A 25,000-nucleotide genomic window follows, 5' to 3' on the forward strand; every position below is an offset into this window, starting at 1 on the left:
TCTCCTCACTAGAGGATAACTGGCGTACACGGATTTAAAATTTGGCCAGAAAATGAGCCCTTCAATTATCGATCCATTTAAAGGGCCCTCGTCTTGGTGAAAACGTCAGAAAGTCCAAGTTTAATCGTTTTATTGCCAAGACGGCAACCATTAAAATCGATTGATATTTGGACACATTTTTTTGTCAAAAAGTTTCAATGTGTCTTTCTAGAATGGGCCAGTTGACTGTAGGATGGAAGCAACGAGTGGAGCCATGACAAAGTTGTGACAACAAACAGTGCAACACACAGACTAAACAAATATTTTTCAACTTTTGACTGGCCAATGTGTGTGTGTGTGTGTGTGTGTGTGAGAGAGAGAGAGAGAGAGAGAGAGAGAGAGAGAGAGAGAGAGAGAAAGAGAGTAATATCGATAAGGTTGTCAATAGGGAAGAATGGTCGTGACGTCACACCATCTACTTTTCCGGTTCCAAAATCTTTAGAAGTTGGTATTTAACCAGTCCTTGGGAGGACTAACCAAGAATGGGTTTCATATTGAATCATAAGAATGCATGACTATTTCACTAGCTGGATGTAAAGGCTGGTTCTTATGATTACGGGACGTAACAGAGCGAGGATGGGTGAACTTTATTGACGACCAGCATTTACTTAGACTAGAAAATAGGATGCCATCACTCTGAAAGCAGAAGACAAAATATGTATGAAGTCCTACGGAAGAGTGGTTTTACACTTCCAATGAGAATGGAACCAGTTATTTTTTTTTTAATCGCTCTTTTGTTGTCTCCTACGGAAGAGTGGTTTTACACTTCCAATGAGAATGGAACCAGTTTGTTTTTTTAAAATCGCTCTTTTGTTGTCTCCTACGGAAGAGTGGTTTTACACTTCCAATGGGAATGGAACCAGTTTCTTTTTTTTTTAATCGCTCTTTTGTTGCCTCCTACGGAAGAGTGGTTTTACACTTCCAATGAGAATGGAACCAGTTTTTTTTTTAATCGCTCTTTTGTTGTCTCCTACGGAAGAGTGGTTTTACACTTCCAATGAGAATGGAACCAGTTTGTTTTGTTTTTTTAATCGCTCTTTTGTTGTCTCCTACGGAAGAGTGGTTTTACACTTCCAATGAGAATGGAACCAGTTTGTTTGTTTTTAAATCGCTCTTTTGTTGTCTCCTACGGAAGAGTGGTTTTACACTTCCAATGAGAATGGAACCAGGTTTTTTTTAAATCGCTCTTTTGTTGTCTCCTACGGAAGAGTGGTTTTACACTTCCAATGAGAATGGAACGTTTTTTTTTTGGACATCGCTCTTTTGTCTACTGGCGTCAGACTAGGTGACACGGACCCACCCCAACCCATGTTGGAATATTACGGTTGAGAATTAGGCGATTACTTATCACTAAATTTTATCAGTCAGACTAGAAACGTTAAACGTTACAAATAGTTTTGCGTTTTGATAAGTTATATCCGGCTGATGGATATTGTGAGTATTTTCTCTCAAAGCATAGCATCAATCCATCGTTAACTGACTGTAAAGTGCCAACCCTCCAACTGGCCAGTGTCCACTCACCGTGGTCATGACTTCCTATTTGATCCCGTGACAGCGGTCAGAGCCAATCAGGGTTGGATAAGCCATGTCGTGACTGACAGGCAGGATAATTATGGCACACGAGTGGACACGAGTGGACACTGGAAACAATGGACACGTGACCTCACTCAAAAATAGTATACACTGTATATACACACTACATACAAACAAACACTCACACTTACAAACACATACTCTAACATTTACCATGCCATCCCATACAGCTACTCACTGTATTTCAATTTGATAAACCATAGATAGATCGAAGTTGACGTCACTCAGGTCTTTGTTAGTGTTTTTTGCCATCCACGTTCATGAGTAATTCTCACTAAACTATATTATCCAAACTATAGAAGTTCAGGGTTACACATAGTTTTGTGTGTTGGTTCTTTATATTTCCGGATGGCTATGTTGTGAGCATCATAGCCAAGTGCATACTATCTATAGGATGGATATGACACACTGAAACAATGGGCCACATCACGACATTCATTCATACACTAAATATACACTTTACACTCAAACAATCCAAACACACACACACACACACACATACACATACACACACTGAAACAATGGGACACATTACGACATTCATTCATACACTAAATATACACTTTATACTCAAACAATCCAAACACACACACACACACACACACACACACACACATACACACACTGAAACAATGGGCCACATCACGACATTCATTCATACACTAAATATACACTTTACACTCAAACAATCCAAACACACACACACACACACATACACACACTGAAACAATGGGCCACATCACGACATTCATTCATGCACTAAATATACACTTTACACTCAAACAATCCAAACACACACATACACACACATATATACACATACACATAAACGCACACACATACACACACACAAGCCCTGATACATATACATACAACATAACATACAATACAAATCTCACCTGCTATCCAAATTATTGATATTAGATATGTTACCAGATAACACTTTGAGTTAGCACCAGAATGTATCTGGCCACTTGGGGAGTTTCCCTTGATTTAAAATACTCTTTACTGATATTCTCTCACCGTACTCATGAGTAAACTGAGTACCTGTCCGTTAATAGTATTGTCTCGGTCAGAAACAGTTGTGATATCACCTTACATGCGTCATGCCTCGTCCTATATGTTAAGGGTTGTGATTGGCTTGGGAACTCTTGTAAAGCGATTTAAGCAGGTTTAGTGGATAGTGCTCTTCAACCTTCAAAATTCAATGACTTGTATTTGCAAAAGGCCACACGGCTCGATATAATGCTCAAAATTTATTTTTTTTAAAGGTTTTATAATGCCCCGTGTTTTCTTTTCCCATTCATCAAACATCAGAAAGACCATTGTGATTCAATACTAGTCAAGGAGATATTGGAAGTGTAAAGGAAATTTATAGACAGGAAATTCAGACTTCTGATTGATGAGGTGAAAATATGACATAAGTTATGAAGGAGGTATGAGGTTGCTCAGGTGGTGAACGAGGTATGAGGTTGCTCAGGTGGTGAACGAGGTATGAGGTTGCTCAGGTGGTGAACGAGGTATGAGGTTGCTCAGGTGGTGAAGGTGTTCATTACATAATATTCAACAAGGCGAATTCAACAAGACCAAATCTGTCACCAACGATAGCCATCCAATTATGCAAACAAGTCGGGGTTTGTTTTTTTTTTTCTCCTTGTTTTGTTGTTGTTTTGTTTTGTTTTTTTGTTGTTTTTTTTTTTTTTTTTTTTTTGGGGGGGGGGGGGTAATTTGAATAGAGAGACCAGATGGTTTCGTGATGCGAGGACTCCGTTGTTGTTGACACGTGACACGTGACCATGGCGAAGTCTTGACGAATTAACTGGAAGGCATTTATTTAATCATCGACACATTTAATAGAAAATAACAATATAAGCAAATCAGGTTTACTTGTGGACTGAGTAGAAATGGACAATATTTTACTTCATAGATATATAAGAAAACAACAGGAGGACTGAAAGCATCAATGAGATGCTCAATAGCCTAAACTGGTCGCCATTACATGAAAGACGAACTATACAAAAAGCTTTAAGGCCGTGAGGGATTGACAACGACCTCAATGGATAGTCAGCCTTATCCCAGACAACAGCACTCATACCAGGTCCCGCAGTCAAGAGTAAATGTTCATCTCAACTCGATTATACAAAGCACCATCTGGAATTTTCTGCCTGAAAATATTTTTTAAATTAACGACCAAATAGAAATGGATAAAATCAAAATAAAAGCCTCTATCTATCTATCCATCCATCCATCCATCCATCTATCTATCTATCTATCTATTTATCTATCTATCTATCTATCTATTTATCTATCTATCTATCTATCTATCTATCTATCTATCTATCTATCTATCTATCTATCTATCTATCTATCTATCTATCTATCTATCTATCTATCTATCTATCTATCTATCTATCTATCTATCTATCTATCTATATCTATCTATCTATCTATCTATCTATCTATCTATCTATCTATCTATCTATCTATCTATCTATCTATCTATCTATCTATCTATCTATCTATCTATCTATCTATCTATCTATCTATCTATCTATCTATCTATCTATCTATCTATCTATCTATCTATCTATCTATCTATCTATCTATCTATCTATCTATCTATCTATCTATCTATCTATCTATCTATCTTATCTATCTATCTATCTATCTATCTATCTATCTATCTATCTATCTATCTATCTATCTATCTATCTATCTATCTATCTATCTATCTATCTATCTATCTATCTATCTATCTATCTATCTATCTATCTATCTATCTATCTATCTATCTATCTATCTATCTATCTATCTATCTATCTATCTATCTACTATCTATCCTATCCTACTATCCTATCTATATCTATCTATCTATCTATCTATCTATCTTATCTATCTATCTATCTATCTATATATATATATATATATATATATATATATATATATATATATATATATATATTCGTCCTCACCACAGTGACACTGACAGTGGCCATTATCTTCGATGCACGGAGTTGCGACTTAATGACAAGACAGGATAAGACAAGACAAGGCATTTCTATCGCGCATCTACCCAGCAATGAGCGTACATATATAGCAATTGTCTGACTGTGACTCGGTCACGTGACAAGATAAGGTTTTTCGAAAACTTGACCCCTTGTACAATCCATAAGGGATGATACAAATATTGACTGATTCGCCCTGGGCCAAACCGGGATAAGATTTTACGTCCTGCTATGAAAAAAATAACCACACATGTTTAAAATTTTGGCCAGAAAACTCGCCCTACAAATATCGATCCATTAAAATGATCTTCATCTTGGCAAAAATTTTAAAAACTTGGGACTTTTAGGAAGACTTTGGAAATTCCAGGTTTGAGAGTTTTAACAAGATGGGGTTCATTTTAATCCATCGACATGTGAAGGACGAGTTCTCTGGACAAAATTTTAAAAAAGTGATTTTAGAGTCATGCGAAAAGTCAACGTATCGTCATCGGAATTCGAACCCAAGTCATGCGCATCCAAAGACGAGCGGCCTTCCATGATGCCTTCAGTTCTATGGAAATATAGCCCTTAAAGGCAAAGCGCCAATAAATTGTAAACGTTCATTGGTCAATGGCGAAGAAAAGCTGTGACGTCACACCCTCCACTTTTTTGGTTCCTAAATCAATGGAAGTGTGTATGTAACCAGTCGTTCGGAGTACCAATAATGAATAGGTTACATAAAGGTGGCATCACTATTTCAGTAGCAGGATGTATAGGCAGATTCTTAGGATTACGGGACGTAAAATAGCGAGGATGGATGATCTTTATTGACGGCCAGAATATATTTAGACTAAAAAATAAGATGCCATCACTCTGACACCAAAAGAATAATTACACAAGGGATGTATCGAGCCCTCCGGAGGACTGGTTTTACACTTCCAATGAAATTGGAACCAGTTTGTGTTTTACATTACACTTTTCTATCCTATTACAAAGCAATTCAACTCACCTATTGTTAGGTTCTCTCTTTCCACAGATATTCAACAACGCAAAGACAAACAATGGAAAAGTTTAACCTCCCCAGTCAACCAGAGCAATTTCAATTGCTTTCCAAAAGAGCACAATGCAGCTCGACTTTGCCATAAGACTGAATACATTAAAAAACTCGGCTATCGACGACACAATGCATTGAGATTTAAATAATCATATCATAAATGTGTTGTATAAATAATGACATATGATAAATGTGTAATATTCTATTTGACGACATGGCCATACATGTGAGCTGAGTCACATGACTGTCTATCATATAGGACATGTTACAATGCCAGTGATCAGAGACTTTATCTTATCTCTGCGCCAAAAGCATGGGATTATTTAAAATTATGCTTGTTTCAGATTGGCTTGTCTGCTTTATTTGTGTGTGCGTGTGTGTGTGTGTGTTTTTTTTTTTTTTTTTTTTTTGTTTTTTTTTTTTATTTAATTATTTTTCCCCATGTTTTGTACCTAGTATTGGAAATGAGTAAATGTACAATGGACTATGGTTGATGTTTTGTTGGGGTTTTATTTCCTTGCCGTGTCGTGGATTGAACTGGTACAATGTTATGACGTTCATGTCTCAATGTGACTGTTTGGTTTGTCCATGAAATCTACCAGTTTTATTTACATCATTAACCACGACATCAGCACTGATGAAATCTGAAAAAAAAAAAGTTTCATAACCGACGTCTCGGGTTTGAACGTTTTTTGATAATATGAGGATTATTTGAATCGATCAATATTTGAAGGACGAGTTTTCTGGTCAATTTTTGTGATGTTTTGTTGATGGTAAATCAGAATAGTTCATAGATTGACTTCATCATAAACAAAATCCTGTCATCCTCTTCATCAGTAGCCAAAACAAGTCCATCTCTTTCTCATTTTTCCGTGAACGTTTCTCCCATACACCCACTGCCAAGATCATCCCAAACTGTTCCAAATTCTTTAACCAGAGAATTGGTTCTGACTGAGAAAGACTGATAAAAGAAAACACCATAGGGAACAGACGATTTGACTGGTAGTAATATATGATACTGTCTCTCTTTGTAAACCATGAACAGTCAGTCGGTAGATGAGCTCGACTATTGAATTATTATTATTTTAGAAAATATTGTCGTTATTGAAGGTAATGAAATCATATTGTTAACCCGGACCAGTCGGTAGATGAACTTGACAATTGAACTGTGTTGTTATTATTAAAGTAATCATCATCGTTATAAAGATACATGAAATCGTTATATCTCTAGGCTGGTCTCTCGTTTTCGACTACATCAAAGATGGATGCGAAAGAAACAGTTTTATAAGTGACGTGATATTCCCACTGTCTGCCTCTGTGATTCAGACATAGAGTTGTGGATACAAACAACCCCTTCAGTCCAATGTGTATATACATAAGCAGGTCTGAGAACCGGAGGCAATTGTGGGCTCGTTTTAACATTGCTGTTATTGACAATATTTTGTGTTAGTTTGAGATGATTTCCATGACAACAAAGAGATCACATGACAAATTTGACTTGTACATGAGTACACGTTTCCTACAGTCAAGGCAAAAGGTTTCTTGGAGAAAACAAAAATATATAATTTTTAAATTGTGACCACGAGACAATGATTAAGATCGAATAATTGATTGCTTCATTTTGTTTGTTTTGCATGTTTTGTTTTGTTTTGATTTGGGCCGGGAAATTCAAAGTGAGTATTTATATTTTCGGGTTATCTTTCAGGCAAAATATCAAAAAGCCGTCCTCTCCTAACATACAATGTTTATCCACCTCGCATCAGAGAACAGTGAATACACTGCACTGTCGTAGTCTGAATGTATTTAAGGTTTTGGCCAGAAAACTCGTCCTTCAAATATCGATCGATTAGAACAAATCTTTTCTTGCAAAATAATAAAAAGTTGAGCTTTTATATAGTGCAATATCCACTAAACGTGCTCAAAGCGCTTTATACGGGGTCCCTGGTTAACAGCAACACGAGAAATGACGCCCGTTAGGCGATAATACATTTTTTTCCCCGACAAAGTCACCACTGTTCATGGCCAGGTACTCATTTTACACCTGAGTACAGTGAGAGAATGTGAGTAAAGATCCTTTTCCAATGACTCAACTATGCGCCGAGCGAGGCTCGAACCCAGGATCTTCCGATCTGAAAGCGAGTGTCACACCACTAGACCACATAGCCGCAATATTCTCAAACCTGGAACTTCCGCAAAGACTTCTGTGAAGTCCCAGGTTTGATAGTTTTTGGAAAAATGATGGTCATTTTAACCGATCGATATAAGAAGGACGAGTTTTCTGGCCAATTTTTTTAATACCTGTTTTTTTTCAGACTGTGGCAGTGTTGTTAAACAACATACAAAAAAAAAAATGAACAAAATGCATCGTGAATAAATTTGAACTGTGTTCGCAGATTGGCGTTTGACTCAGTTCCATTAAATTTCTTTTAACTAAAACAAACACGGATTCAGATCTGCTTATTTTTATCATTTCTCTGGCACCAACATGACACAAGCCTGTTAAAATTGCCATATAATTATTTAAAAAAAAAAACAAGAACATTCTTCGATACCTGTCGTGTATTGATATCTCGTTAGCCGTGAGAAGATTGAATAAAATACATCAATTTACTACATACACACACAGAGAGAAGACGCCGGTAGCCATTGCTCAGGGTTATAAAACTAGTCCGGACTATTTTGGAGTAGTGATACACGTCTAAAGCTCGCAAGGGTCTATTTCCAACATCGATCATAGACAAAAATCTGACACGTTGGGTTATCAATTAGAAATAAAAACTGGAGAGGAAATAGCTGAGTAATTGGATGGGATCAGATCCCGTCCATGTTTCATTCAGGGTCTTTCCTCACAGAGACATCGCCCATCAGACGGGGACGGCGATCAGGAGTCACGCTTTGATGAACCCCCCTGGGGGCTGAATTCAAAGTTGCTGATTTGGGGACCGATGTGCTGGGTTAGGGTCAAAGGTCGGGATGTTTTGGTTGACCCGACGATAAAACACTTATAATAACTGGTAATGATGATGATGATGATGATGATGATGATGGTGATGACGATGATGATGATGATGATGATGATGATGATGATGATGATGATGATGATGATGATGATGATGATATGATGAGATGATGATGATGATGATGATGATGATGATGTGATGATGATGATGACGATGATGATGATGATGTATGATGATGATGATGATGATGATGAGATGATGATGATGATGATGGTAATGATGATGATGATGATGATGATGATGATGATGATGATGATGATGATGATGATGATGATGATGATGGATGATGATGAGTGATGTGATGATGATGATGAGTGATGATGATGATGATGATGATGATGATGATGATGTGATGATGATGATGTGATGATGATGAGTGATGATGACGATGATGATGGTGATGCGATGATGATGATGATGATGATGATGATGATGATGATGATGATGATGATGATGATGATGAGTGACGATGATGATGGTGATGACGATGATGATGATGATGATGATGATGATGATGATGATGATGATGATGATGATGGTGATGATGATGATGATGATGATGATGATGATGATGATGATGATGATGATGATGATGATGATGATGATGATGATGATGATGATGATGATGATGATGACGGTGATGATAATGATGATGATGACGATGATGATGATGATGATGGTAATGATGATGGTGATGATGACGGTGATGATGATGATGATGATGATGATGATGATGATGATGATGATGATGATGATGATGATGATGATGATGATGATGATGATGATGATGATGATGATGATGATGATGGTGATGATGATGACCATTTAACAACTGTGATGTATTATCCCAAATCACAAGACGACCTGAGTCTGACAATGCTATAAAAGGCTTCCCCATTTGGGATAATATAATATTATATTATATATAAAAACAACCTATGTCAATATTAGGGATTATAAGGATAGCATTGCCAGGAAGGTTTGAGACAGGAATATTGGAAATTCAATCTGGAAACATCTTTAACTAAAACACCCTACACCGACCAAAGCACAAATTTTATATGGTATGTATATTTATATACATTTATATATATATATATATATGTGTGTGTGTGTGTGTGTGTGTGTGTGTGTGTGTTTGTGTGTGCTTTAAAACATCGTCTTAAAGCAGACAACAGATGTCCAATCAAACACGACACAACCTACACCTGTTTCCAATCCAAAAATCACTCATCTGTTTTATTTCTTATACTATTTACTGTATTGTGGAAATGAACATAGATCGAGACGAATCTTGGAGCCCTAAACGATCAGAATCGGTCCGGAAATAAAGTCTGCAGGGTGGCCAGATGGCGAATGCCAAGGTCAAACAAATCAGCCATCATTGTTCCCCAGGGGAGATTTGATAAATAAATAATCATCTCAGTCAACGAGTGACAGAATTGGCCCGAAATTTTGAGAAACGTTTACAAGTTACTCGTATTTCAATCTGTAAAAAAGGGTTTTATAATTTTTAGATTTGCCAGTTAATTCTGTGCTCGTTGCCAAAATGATAACATGGGATGTCGGGAACAATTTCAACTCTTAAAATTTGGCCAGGAAACTCGTCCTTTAAATATCGATCGATTTAAATGCCCCTCATCTTGGCCAAAAATCTCTCAAACCTGAGACTTCGCGAATTTGGGTTTTTCCATAGTACGGCATTATTGTCACCAGACAGTGTTTTGGGTTAATAAAACAATGCATTTGTCATAGCATTATCACACTCTGGTCCAATCCTTTTTCTTTGACAAAAGATGTTTTAAAAAGTCTTAAAGCAGACAACAACATGTCCGATATAACACGACACTACCTTCACCTGTTCTAAATCCAAAAAACACCCGATGAAATGATAATAATCCGAATTGCGTTTTTGACACACACACAAGTCTTGGGTAACGAAACACGGATTAAAGTAGACACCAGTGGGTATCGACGCTGGGTCAGTGTATGTACAACATTAAATAAGTATAGAGGTTTGTATATGTGTGTGTGTGTGTCCATCTGTGTATGTGTACATATGTCTATAGAGGTTTGTATATATGTATGTCCTTCTGTGTATGTGTAATGGTGGCTATACTTACGAAGATTAGTTTCCGGTGACCGGCGTTGAGCTGTTTCAATTCATTCCTCAGATCGTTAAGTTTGGCTTTCAAACTGACCACTTGCTCGTCGGTCAGTCCTAACAACCCGTCGTTTGACCCGTCCAAGATGGGCCACAGGTCATCGTTGGCCTCTGTGTCTACGTCATGGGTGGGAGGTGGGGTGGGTGGTGGGGGGGGGGGAGATGAAAATTGAAATAATATGTTAATGTGTAAATAAAAACATCTTAGCTTGTTTGATGTGAAAAAATAAATGACTGCGTCACTCTCTCCTGACCCGAGGACCCCCCCCCCCCCTTGACACCCCCACCCCCCCTGACACACCCTCTCCCCCACCCTCACTCCTATAATTAATTGGGACATAACATAAAGTCGCCAAACAAGAACATGAATTATTAATTATTGGAGTTATCTGCTCTTTGAAATCCATTTATCCCCCTTTTAAAACAAACCATTAAGAGGTTTTCTGAAAAAAATTCAAATACAAAACACGTATTTAAAATTTTAGCCAGAAATATCGTCCTTCAAATATCGATCGATTAAAATGATTTTCATCTTGTAAAACTCTCTCAAACCTGAGACTTCAGAAAACACTTCACGGAAGTCCCAGGTTTGAGAGTTGTTTGGCAAGATGATGGTTATCGCAATCCATCGATATTTGTAGGACGACTTTTCTGACTAAACTTTTAAAAATGAGAATGTATTTCATAGGACACCAGTATTGGCGTTGACACTTCTTTTAGAAGCCATTAGTCACGTGGTGTCACCCACCAGCCATTGGCTCAAGATAACACTACTATTACCATCCAAAACGACTGACATGAAGCAAAGAGTGAAATAAATATAATATAGTAGAAGAGATGGTGGTGAGAGCAATACATTTGTGTAGTGTGCCTATGTGGTCTATGGCATGACACTAGCTTGCAGATCGGAGGGTCCTGGGTTCGAGCCTCGCTCGGTGCATAGTTGAGTCCTTGGAAGAAAGCTCTTTACTCGAATTCTCTCACTGTACCCAGGTGTATAATGAGTACCTGGCCGTTAACAGCGTTGTCTCTGTCGGAAAAAATTGTAATATCGCCTTACAGGCGTCACGTCTTGTACTACATGTTACGTGTTGCTGTTAGACAGGGACACCTCGTAAAGCGCTTTGAGCACGTTTAGTGGATATTGCGCCATATAAAAACTCATGTATTTTTTTTTTAGCTATTCATGGCTTTCCAATGTTTGAAAGACTTTTAATAGGGAGCGGTGGGGGGGGGGGGGGGGGGGGCTACCTGAAACCTGGGATCAGGAAAATCCTGACCAAAGAGTGATAATGGAGAGGCTTCGGATGGGAACAGTGCGGACAATGGACGTTTCGGGTTTATTGTTGTGCTGACGAAGGGTTTGTACCCGAAACGTCCATTGTCTGTATTGTTCCATCCGAACCCTCCCCATTATCACTCTTTCGTTAGTAAAGACTTTTAATGCAAGATGTCATTTTCTTGTTTCGTAAATCTTACATATTGTTTTGTTTCCATCTGTTCATTTATTTATTCTACTTTTTTGTATTCAATGATCGAAGTTTTACTAGTAGTAAAATGTGAATGAGAATCAAGGTGTATGTAGATTTAGGCCAATTATTATGTACACAATATGATTTATTATGCACACCTGATTGCGTGCGAATTATGCATTGAATCATAACAACAACGCCATTGTCAAGTCGGGAAATGAAATCAGATACACGGTGCTACTTGGTGCGGAAAGAAATGGACCCTGTCATTTATGTTGAACGTGTAAACAATAGAGAAATGTCATCTTATAAATAGGCATATTCTAGCAAAGTGACAAATTGGGGAGCTCGCACTGGAGTCAGATAAAGATTGGAAAGTGTGTTTATGACAATGTAAGAAAGAAAAATGCAAGGAAAAAATAAATCTCAAAAATCTGCCTACCCGTGTGGTGTATTTAATATATAGACTGATTGATTGATTGATAAATAGATCGGTAGATAGATAGATAGATCGATAGATAGATAGATCGATAGATAGATAGATAGATAGATAGATAGATAGATAGATAGATAGATAGATAGATAGATAGATAGATAGATATATAGATAGAAAGATAGATAGATAGATAGATAGATAGATAGATAGATAGATAGATAGATAGATAGATAGGTTGGTAGATGGATAGATAGATAGATAGATAGATAGATAGATAGATAGATAGATAGATATATATATATATATAGATAGATAGATAGATAGATAGATAGATAGATAGATAGATAGATAGATAGATAGATAGATAGATAGATAGATAGATAGATAGATAGATAGATAGATAAATAGATCAGAAAAAGACTCCATGTATCAAACCTTTCATAAAATACAAAATTAGTTTTAGTTTTAATGATAATCTTGACAAGGATAACAGCATGGAATGGGGACCAGGGGGGGGGGGGGGGGGCACTGACATAATATCACCGTCAAACCACTTGATCGTCGCCTCCGTGGCCAAGTGGATAAAATATGCAAGCTTTCTTTGCCTGCCAAAGGGATTAGAACATTACCTGGGACTGACTCACAAAGTAGTTGGCGCTGATTGGCCCTAGGCTGTTTAGTGGTCAGTATGTAAAACACATGAAAGAATGCGTGATCTTTACGTGATTAGTAGTAAAAGTTATCTTTTATTATGAATAATACGATTGTGTGTTCTTTCACGGCAAACATTAACACACAAAGGGGGTGATATATGGTGTGGCCATGTGGCCTTGTGGAATGACACTCGCTTTCGGATCAGAAGGTCCTGGGGAGCAAAGTCGAGTCCGTGGAAAATTCTTTCACCGTACTCAGGTGTTAAATGAGTACCTGGCCGTTAAGCGCATTGTCTTTGTCATAAAATTGTAATATCGCTTTAACTGGCGTCTCTTCTAAATGTTTTGGTTACGGTGAGTCATCATCATCATCAATGCCTTTTTCACCCTGGGTCAGGGTATAGGCCACAGACAAACAGTTTCCATCCTTCTCTATCCTGAGCCAACTTTTGTATCTCATTCCAGGTCTTACCACTTCTCTGTATATCAGCTTCTTTAATTCTTCTCCATGTTCCTCGTGGCCTTCCCCTTGATCTTCTGCCCTGAGGGTTCCAGTCCAATACTTTCTTTGTTATAGTTGAGTCATTCTTTCTAAGCGTGTGTCCAATCCACCTCCATCGTCTTCTTCCTATATCCTCTCCCACTGGTTTCTGCTGTGTTCTTTTCCATACTTCTTCATTTTTTATTCTATCCATCCATTTTATTCTGAGTAGCTTACGCATGCACCTGTTTACGGTGACAGAATGGTGTAACCGTTGTAATGCGCCTTGAGAACGTTTAGTGGATATTGCGCTATATAAAAAAGCTCACGAGAGGGAGAGTGTCAGATAAAGATATATATATATATATATATATATATATATATATATATATATATTTATATATATATATATATATATATAAGAGAGAGAGAGAGAGAGAGAGAGAGAGAGAGAGAGAGAGAGAGAGAGAGAATGGTTGTGGAAGAGAGGAGGTAGGGAGATAGAATAATAAATGCCAGAGTTACTTAGCAAGGTACAGACATTGTATTCAACAGCGACTTAAACATTTCACAATGAGACACTCCATTTTTCTACTATAATATCTTATCATCCCTCTGTTCTAGACAATAGATATTATTCACCATAAAGGTTTTGGGGAGGGGGGGGCATTCTGTGGTGCTCTGGAAAACCCCGTATCTAAAATGTTGGCGGCGATACAAAATCGTATTCAGACAGTGGATTAAAGTGACCTTCACCTTGCCAAAAACCCTCAAACCTGAGACTTCACCCATGAAAATGACCTCATCTTGGTCAAATCGTCGGTGAAGAGTTGAGGGTCGATTAAGCCAATCGATATTTGTAGGACGATATTTCTGGCCAACATTTTAAATTCCTGTTTTTCCAGAGCACAGTAGAATGGTGGCTATCACAGGAGGCACGGGGGAAAAGGGGGGGGGGGGGGGTGGAGGTTATTGTTATGATAAGGTATTACTTGTATGAAATCTATCTTTGATAAAGTCGGGATTGATACAGACTAAAGAATTCAAATATTTGGGTCTAGAGAGATCAGCGACAACATTGGACAGTGAGGCTGGAGTCTGTGGATTTGTCACGTGTCCATGGATGGTACATTCCATCGGCCTTTTGGATTTGGGAGACAACATATATTTTTTCACATTAGTTTGGTTTAGACCCAGCAACTCAGATACAGCTTAGTGGATAGGAAGGTCATACAAAAAAAATCGACTTTACCCAAGGTCGACCTCGGTCCCTTTACTTATGAAGTGAGTACTCTACCGATGAAGCTATCGGAACCCCGTGATACGCTGTATATATGAACATTTGTATGATGTATTTAGGAAACGGAACCCCGTGATATCCTGTATATATGAACATTTGTATGATGTATATAGGAAACGGAACCCCGTGATATCCTGTATATATGAACATTTGTATGATGTATTTAGGAAACGGAACCACGAGATATGCTGTATATATGAACATTTGTATGATGTATTTAGGAAACGGAACCCCGTGATATCCTGTATATATGAACATTTGTATGATGTATTTAGGAAATGGAACCCCGTGATATCCTGTATATATGAACATTTGTATGATGTATATAGGAACGAACACGGAACAATACTGAGATATTGAGCTGTATATATGAACATTTGTATGATGTATTTAGGAAACGGAACCCCGTGATATCCTGTAATATGAACATTTGTATGATGTATTTAGGAAACGGAACCCCGTGATATCTGTACATAGAACATTTGTATGATGTATTTAGAAACGGAACCGTATATCCTGTATTAGACTTTGTATGATGTATTTAGGAAAATGTAAATATATTTCATCACTAAACACTCTCAATAAATTAAGAAGTAATAAACAACAATGGATAGAACAGCTTAAAAAAAAAATGAAGAACAAAATATCACGGAACGTTTCAGGCTCAAAACCCTTCTTCAGCCAAGAAAAGTGTCGTCAATCTGGAATTTAGTCATCTAAATTTTTATTGTTTTTTTTATGTTGGCTTAAGAAGGGTTTTGAGCCCGAGACGTTCCGTGTTTGGTATTATGTTTTTTTTGTTTTTTTTAAGCTGTTCTATTCGTTTATTTTATAACTTTTTACAGTCCACAGCTTCTAGCAGCCTAGTATCTCTACAATTTAAAACGTATCGCAATCTCCCTTGACATCAGTAATCCATTCCACTTGTATACAGACAGCCCCAGAAGCTCCATTTCATATTTGTACAAGAATTAACGCCAACACAGGTAACTGGGAAAGCACTGTAGATTGTGATATCCGTTTTAATCTTATAGACAGTTGGAAAACTTCAAAGATTGTTATGCTCGCCTCGCCGTACAGATTTATTATTCACGGTTTTATGCTGTAATTATTTGAGTTTCAGACCACGGCAGACAATGCAATATTTCTGTTTTATTAAAGACAGGAACAGGTAGGGTACACCCTATAGTGTATTTATAACATGTTCTAACGTGAATCTCGTATGAAGCATTTGGCTTGGTATTCTACCCCCTCTCTCTCTCTCTCTCTCTCTCTCTCTCTCTCTCTCTCTCTCTCTCTCTCTCTCTCTCTCTCTCCCTCTATCTATCTATTTATCTCTCTCTCCCTCTATCTATCTATCTATCTATTATTATTTAAAATATTTACCACAATGTTTGAGACAGTCTACATTAATGTTTCAGGCTTAATTTGCCATCGTCAGGACTGAGTTGTTTTGTTGACTGTTCAAAACAACTCAGTCCTGACGATGGCAAATTAAGCCTGAAACATTAATGTAGACTGTCTCAAACATTGTGGTAAATATTTTAAATAATAATAATTCGCTCCATTACTGCATGTCGAGCACTTTTCGTACCATATTTGTATCAAACACGATTCAATGTCTATCTATCTATCTTTCTATCTATCTATCTATCTATCTATCTATCTATCTATCTATCTATCTATCTATCTATCTATCTATCTATCTATATATATATATATATTATATATATATATATATATATTATATATATCTCATCTCTATCTATCTCTCTCTATCTACCTTTCCCCCTCTCTCTCTCCCCCCCCCCCCCCTCCCTTTCTCTCTCTTTCTCTCTCCATCTCTCCCCCCCCCCCCTCTCTCTCCCTCTCTGTCCCCTCTCTCTCTCCTCTCTCCACCCCCTCTCTCTCCCTCTCATCTATCTATCTATCTATCTATCTATCTATCTCTCCCTCTATCTATCTATCTATCTATCTATCTATCTATCTCTCCCTCCATCTATCTATCTATCTATCTATCTATCTATCTACCTCTCTCTCTCTCTCTCTCTCTCTCTCTCTCTCTCTCTCTCTCTATTCCAAACAAAAATCCATACTCTCACACAATGTCAAAGTGGCCTTTCTGCCCATATCCACATCAACCAGGCCAGGCCGTCTTAAAAACGGTTTTTGTTTGTCCGACCTTACACCTAGGCGACACCTACCTGTCATGAAATCCCTCCACACTTAGCCTTTACCTGTCTGGGCGGGAAGTAAAACTAACGCTGTTTTATGACGTTGTTTGGTGAGAACTCTTGGGTTGGATCAATCACGGAGACAAATATGACATTAGGGCTAGAATGAAAGCCATCTCAATCAGGATAAACATAATAGCAATGCTGCTGGGTAGCTGGGTCTATTAGACCTGGCGGAAAGTGTTTTGCACCTTATCCAAAGGGCAGCAAGCCATTGCTATTGAACTTTTCACGTTAAAGAAACCGGGATAAACTCCGGCTCCACGGGCCTAATGGCTATAACGGACTACTTAATACTTCTGCTGAAGGCATCTGAGCATGGATTGTGAATATTGACCCTGAAAGTTTCCACTCGACATCCATTTGAGAAGTAAAACGGTTGTGACCGAAATCGTTTATCGTGTTTTGTTGGAGAGCGGAAGTGTTTATTTAACGCCATGTCAAGGTCATTCCAAGGTCAGAGTTTGGCGGAGTGATTTCCCAGCATGGCCAATCTGATTGGGGTCTCGAACCCAATATGGCGGCTACATATTTTTCCAGGTCTGATAACCATGAACTCAAACTCAAAACTCATGGAACCAAAGGCTGGTTTCTATCCACTCCACCACTTACTTGTCTACAGGAAATATTATTTAAAGGGACGCTTGCATTTTAAAGGTAACAACAGTCTCTGACAGACTATGAAAAAATAACACATTAAAACAAAATTTGGCCAGAAAACTCGTCCTTCAAATATCCATCGATTAAAATGACCCTCATCTTGCCAAAAATGCTCAAACCTGGGACTTCTATGAACTGTCAGGTTTGAGAGTGTTTGCAAGGACGAAGGCTATTTTTATCAATTGATATTTGAAGGACGAGTCTTCTGGCCAAATTTTTTTAATTTGTTATTTCAGAACACGGTAGATTAGTCACCAATATAAATATAAAACAGATGGTGGCAAGATGGCGACTGCCATAGATCATTGCAAATGGAAAACACAAACATTTATGATTATTGAAAATCAATGATGTGATGTAATGTTTACATAGAAAAGAAAAACACACCAAAAAATAAAAACCCAACAAAAACCAAACAATAAAACACACAAAAAACAAAATATGACTGATAAAATGTTTGACAAGTCTTACCATAGAAATCACAAATCTAATATTATTGTCTTCTCACTGAATGAATGAATTAATTAATTAAATGGTAACATTGACAACTCTTGTGTGAATTGACACCAATTCAATCACTGTTCGATATAAACTTCATTACAGTCTGTATGAATGCAGACGTTTGCATGTGTGTGTGTGTGTGTGTGTGTGTGTGTGTGTGTGTGTGTGTGTAAGCGCGCGAATGTATGCTTGTGTGTCGATAAAATTATGTGTGAATTGAGTAGGTAAGTAAAACTGGTGTGTCTGCCCTTTGACCCTAATATTCGTTTCCGTCTGTTGTTATGTGTTTTGGTAAATTATATGTGAGTGGGAGGGAGGGGTTATAGGAGAGGTAGATAGGGGATATAAATGGGAAGGGGGGGGGGGAGAGAAAGAGAGAAAGGGGGAGGAAGAGAGAGAGAGAGAGAGAGAGAGAGAGAGAGAGAAATGAAGATAGAGAGAGAGAGAGAAATACAGAGAGCGAAAGAGAGAGAGAGAGAGAGAGAGAGAGAGAGAGAGAGAAAGAGAGAGAGAGAGATGGACAGAGACAGAAAGAAAGAGGGAGAGAGAGAAAGAGAGCGAGATAGAGAGAGATAGATAGAGAGAGAGAGAGAGAGAAAGGTAAAGAGAGAAAGAGATATAAAAAGAGGGATAGAGAGAGAGAGAAAGAGAGAGAGATGGAGAGAGAGAGAGAGATGGAGAGAGAGAGAGGCAGAAAGGAAGAGAGAGAGAGAGAGAGAGAGAGAGAGAGAGAGAGAGAAAGATATATATATATATATATATATATATATATATATATATATATAGAGAAGAGAGAGAGAGAGAGAGAGAGAGAGAGAGAGAGTGAGAGAGAGAGAAGGGGAGAGAGAGAAAAATAAGAGAATCCCCGCACTATAAGACCAATAAAAGGTGGATCGAATAAATTCAACATATAATGTTTGGATTACATAGGATTAGGATTAACCATTGGACTGGGTCTCCGGGTCGCTGGGTCCCCCCTTCATCATAATTAGACTCCCATTCTCAAAACAAAACACGTATTTAACATTTTTGCCAATAAACTCCTCCTTCAAATATCGATCTATTTAAATGACTCTAAAGACGCTCAAACCTGGGACTTCGTGCACTGTCCCAGGTTAAAGATTAATTGCCAAGATGAGAGTCATGTATAAACCGATCGATATTTGAAGGCCGAGTTTTCTGGCCCAAATCTTAGATACGTGTTTTGTTCAGAGTACAAGAATATAGATGCTAGTCATTTGGTTGTGGTGTCGAGTCCACACTGAAATGTAAACAATCTATTCAGGAGCCATTATTTTTTCCATGATTGGGCTGTAAACAAACTAAAATACGAGGGACGATGGAAATTTATAAATGATCAAAGCAGACAAAGCTATGACTTGTTATTAATTAAATATTCGTGTTTTTTTTTTTTTATCCCTAAAGGGGGATTTTTTTTCCTCTCAATAGGCTACATCTCACAAGGCCACACAATCAGGCTGGTAATAGGATCCGGTACATCTCGTTAGTGTTTTTATTGTTTCCGTTAATTGCTGAAGAAGGGTTTTGAGCCCGAAACGTTCCGTGTTTGGTATTCTATTCTTTTGAAAGCTGTTGTTCATTTTTCTTTATTTCTATTTACAGTCCACAGCTTCAAACAGCTTGGTAAAATCTGACTGGTTTTTGTGCCTGTGCATAGCTGTGTGAGCGGCTATGTAGTCTAGTGGTATGACACTCGCTTTCGGATCGGACGGTCCTTGGTTCGAGGCAGTTAAATCGATCGATATTTGAAGGGCGAGTTTTCTGGACAAATTATAAAACATGGGGTTTTCCAGAGTACGGCATATATGTTGAATAGAGTTTATCTGTGTGACGTTTTGATAAGGATCGGAGGATGTGTGACGTTTTGATAAGGATTGGAGGATTTGTGACGTTTTGATAAGGATTGGAGGATTTGCGACGTTTTGATAAGGATTGGAGGATGTGTGACGTTTTGATAAGGATTAGAGGATGTGTAACGTTTGATAATGATTGGAGGATGTGTGACGTTTTGATAAGGATTGAAGGATGAGTGACGTTTTGATAAGGATTGGAGGATGAGTGACGTTTTGATAAGGATTTGAGGATGTGTGACGTTTTATTAAGGATTGGAGGATGTGTGACGTTTTGATAAGGATTGGAGGACGTGTGACGTTTTGATGGATTGGAGGATATGTGACGTTTTGATAAGGATTGGAGGATGTGTGACGTTTTGATGGATTGGAGGATGTGTGACGTTTTGATAAGGATTGGAGGATGTGTGACGTTTTGATAAGGATTGGAGGATATGTGACGTTTTGATAAGGATTGGAGGATGTGTGACGTTTTGATGGATTGGAGGATGTGTGACGTTTTGATAAGGATTGGAGGATGTGTGACGTTTTGATAAGGATTGGAGGATTTGTGACGTTTTATTAAGGATTGGAGGATGTGAGACGTTTTGATAAGGATTGGAGGATGTGAGACGTTTTGATAAGGATTGGAGGAGCAATGATTTCCCAACACTAGGACATTTGGACCATTTTCAATCAACATTTTATATCATGAGGCTTTTTATTTGATTAGGAAACACATTCAATATTGACTCGCATGTCAGGCTGTATGTGTGTTACTGATAGCACAGCTGGTATTCTGTAAAAAAAAGCAATAAACAAAAATGAATAGAACATCTACAAAAAAGACAAAATACCAAAACACGGAACGTTTCGGGAACAAAAACCTGTCTTGAGCACAAAACAAAATCAATAACAACATGAACACTTAAAATCCAGATAATCGACAGATAAATATTTGGTCGTGCCAATGAATTCATGCTTTTGTTGTTTTTCTTATTGGCTGAAGATGGGTTTTGAACCCAAAACGTTCCGTGTTTGATATTAAGGTTCTTTTTTGAAGCTGTTCTATTCAAATTTGTTCATTACATTTTCCAGTCCACATTTTCTATCAGTTTGGAATGGACTTGGCCTGTATGTTGTGTGATATTATGTGATATTGTGTGATATTGTAACCCCTCGGCCATTGAATAACAATACATGGTTTACAAAATTGAGATTTGTTTGGCATTTTATATAGCGCAATATCCACTAAGCGTTCTCAAAGCGAATAACAAGGGGTCCCTGAGCAACAGCAACACGTAACATGTGGAACGAGACATAACGCCTGGTAGGCAATATAACCTTTTTTTCTGACAGACACAACGCTGTTAACGGCCAGGTACTCATTTACACCCGAGTACGGTGAGAGAATGGGGGTAATGAACCTCTTCCAAGGACTCAACTATGCGCCGAGCGAACCCAGGACCTTCCGATCCGAAAGCGAGTGTCATAAGGACGAGTTTTCTGGCCAAACTGTTTAATGCTTGTTATCCCTGAGAACGGAAAATCAGATACTGACAATGGACAAATATTTGACATGTCATCCCATACTGACAATGGACAAATATTTGACATGTCATCCCATACTGACAATGGACAAATATTTGATATGTCATCCCAGACTGACAATGGACAAATATTTGATATGTCATCCCATACTGACAATGGACAAATATGTGACATGTCATCCCATACTGACAATCGACAAATATTTGATATGTTAACCCATACTGACAATGGACACATATTTGACATGTCATCCCATACTGACAATGGACAAATATTTGATATGTCATCCCAGACTGACAATGGACAAATATTTGATGTGTCATCCCATACTGACAATGGACAAATATTTGATGTGTCACCCCATACTGACAATGGACAAATATTTGATATGTCATCCCATACTGACAATGGACACATATTTGATATGTCATCCCAAACTGACAATGGACAAATATTTGATATGTCATCCCATACTGACAATGGACAAATATTTGACATGTCATCCCATACTGACAATGGACAAATATTTGATATGTCATACCATACTGACAATGGACAAATATTTGATATGTCATACCATACTGACAATGGACAAATATTTGACATGTCATCCCATATTATGTCTGGAATGTCAATATCTATAGAATCGTCTATCTACAGATCAAACAAAGACTAACATTCAGGCTGTCAAACTTGCGATAATTCCTGTTTATCAAAATATACAGTATGTTTTTTAATAGTACATCGTGTGATAGTTTGTACGTAGACTTATTATTCTATACGACAAACCATCCAGTGATAAACTTTAAGATGTAATCTTTATATTGAAAAGAGAATTCAGATATTGTACATTGAAGAAGCACGGCGAACTTCTACCCAAATCTTTTCTCACCCAACGAAGACGTAGCATAAAACAATACACGGGCCATAAATAATATAAATCAGAAATAAATCAACAATTGATAAATCAAGTCACGAATAAACAAAGACTGCATGTTGTCTGGAAAGGGTTAAAACTGATGGACGGAGACTTGCATTCTCTAAGATGTCAAATACGTGGAGATTTGTATTCTCTAAGATGTCAATACGACGGAGAGTTGTATTCTCTAAGATGTCAAAACGACGGAGAGTTGCATTCTCTAAGATGTCAAATAAGATGGAGAGTTGCATTCTCTAAGATGTCAATACGACGGAGAGTTGTATTCTCTAAGATGTCAATACGACGGAGAGTTGCATTCTCTAAGATGTCAAATACGATGGAGAGTTGCATTCTCTAAGATGTCAATATGATGGAGAGTTGCATTCTCTAAGATGTCAATACGACGGAGAGTTGCATTCTCTAAGATGTCAATACGACGGAGAGTTGCATTCACTAAGATGTCAATACGACGGAGAGTTGCATTCCCTAACATGTCAATATGATGGAGAGTTGCATTTTCTAAGATGTCAATACGACGGAGAGTTGCATTCTCTAAGATGTCAATATGATGGAGAGTTGCATTCTCTAAGATGTCAATACGACGGAGAGTTGCATTCTCTAAGATGTCAATACGACAGAGAGTTGCATTCACTAAGATGTCAATACGACGGAGAGTTGCATTCTCTAAGATGTCAATACGACGGAGAGTTGCATTCTCTAAGATGTCAATACGACGGAGAGTTGCATTCTCTAAGATGTCAATACGACGGAGAGTTGCATTCTCTAAGATGTCAATATGATGGAGAGTTGCATTCTCTAAGATGTCAATACGACGGAGAGTTGCATTCTCTAAGATGTCAATACGACGGAGAGTTGCATTCTCTAAGATGTCAAATACGACGGAGAGTTGCATTCTCTAAGATGTCAATACGACGGAGAGTTGCATTCTCTAAGATGTCAATATGATGGAGAGTTGCATTCTCTCAGATGTCAATACAACGGAGAGTTGCATTCTCTAAGATGTCAATACGACGGAGAGTTGCATTCTCTAAGATGTCAAATACGATGGAGAGTTGCATTCTCTAAGATGTCAAATACGACGGAGAGTTGCATTCTCTAAGATGTCAAATACGACGGAGAGTTGCATTCTCTAAGATGTCAACACGACGGAGAGTTGCATTCTCTAAGATGTCAATACGACGGAGAGTTGCATTCTCTAAGATGTCAATACGATGGAGAGTTGCATTCTCTAAGATGTCAAATACGACGGAGAGTTGCATTCTCTAAGATGTCAATACGACCAGTCTTGGTATCTTACTCGTTTGTTGTGTATTTATTGATGGTATTATTGATAGATTACATTGTATTGTATTTTACATATCAAAGGTATTTCATGGATGCAATCCTGAATAAAGCCTTTAACCGTGTCATGTTTTGTCATGTTATCTTTTGTTATGTTATATTGTCTATGATATGTTATGTTCTTGTTATATTATGTTATGGTTGCATGTGTTATGTAATGTGACACAACAGATAATAGATCAAGTCACATAACGATCACATCATAATATGTTATCTTTAACTTTTTTTGCTGCCATGTGGTTTAGTGATATGACACTCGCCTTCGGATCGGAAGGTCCTGGGTTCGAGTCCTACTGTAAGCGGCGCATAGTTGAGCCCTTTAGAAATGCTCTTTACTCGGAAAATCTCACTGCATTCGGGTGAAAAATGAGTACCAAGACGTAAACAGCGTTGTTTTTGTCCGAAAAAAACTATAACATCGCCTAACAGGCGTCATGTCTTGTCCTACATGTTAAGTGCTGCCGTTGGTCAGGGACCCTTTGTAAAACGCTTTGAGTACGTTTAATGGATATTGCACTGTAATAAAGCTCAGGATTTTAAAAAAAATAAATGCCAAATGTTACCCCTTGCCACCAAACGGTATAATCTTTGTGAGGGCGATATAAATACAACGATGAGATTGGTGCCGGTATCTACGGCCATCTTGGCCTGAACATAAAGCCGTTAGGGGAAAATAAAACTTAAACTTGAGCAAATATAGAGCGCAATATCCACCAACCGTGCTCAA

At 37.9% G+C, this 25,000-nt stretch overlaps 1 protein-coding gene across 3 annotated transcripts in view; it reads right to left on the reverse strand.

Annotated features, from left to right (window-relative positions):
* Positions 1-25,000, reverse strand: part of LOC144971578 (uncharacterized) — a 206,644-nt gene that overhangs the window by 72,544 nt on the left and 109,100 nt on the right. For all 3 annotated transcript variants that reach the window (XM_078912624.1, XM_078912630.1, XM_078912641.1), the window contains one exon: positions 10,814-10,971. In XM_078912624.1, the coding sequence (XP_078768750.1) occupies positions 10,814-10,971 (158 nt within the window). The remainder of the gene's footprint in view (positions 1-10,813; positions 10,972-25,000) is intronic.

This window comes from Berghia stephanieae, chromosome 1, assembly GCF_034508935.2.
Source record: "Berghia stephanieae isolate SIO BIC M18660-M18661 chromosome 1, UCSD_Bste_1.3, whole genome shotgun sequence".
Lineage (NCBI taxonomy): Eukaryota > Metazoa > Mollusca > Gastropoda > Nudibranchia > Aeolidiidae > Berghia > Berghia stephanieae.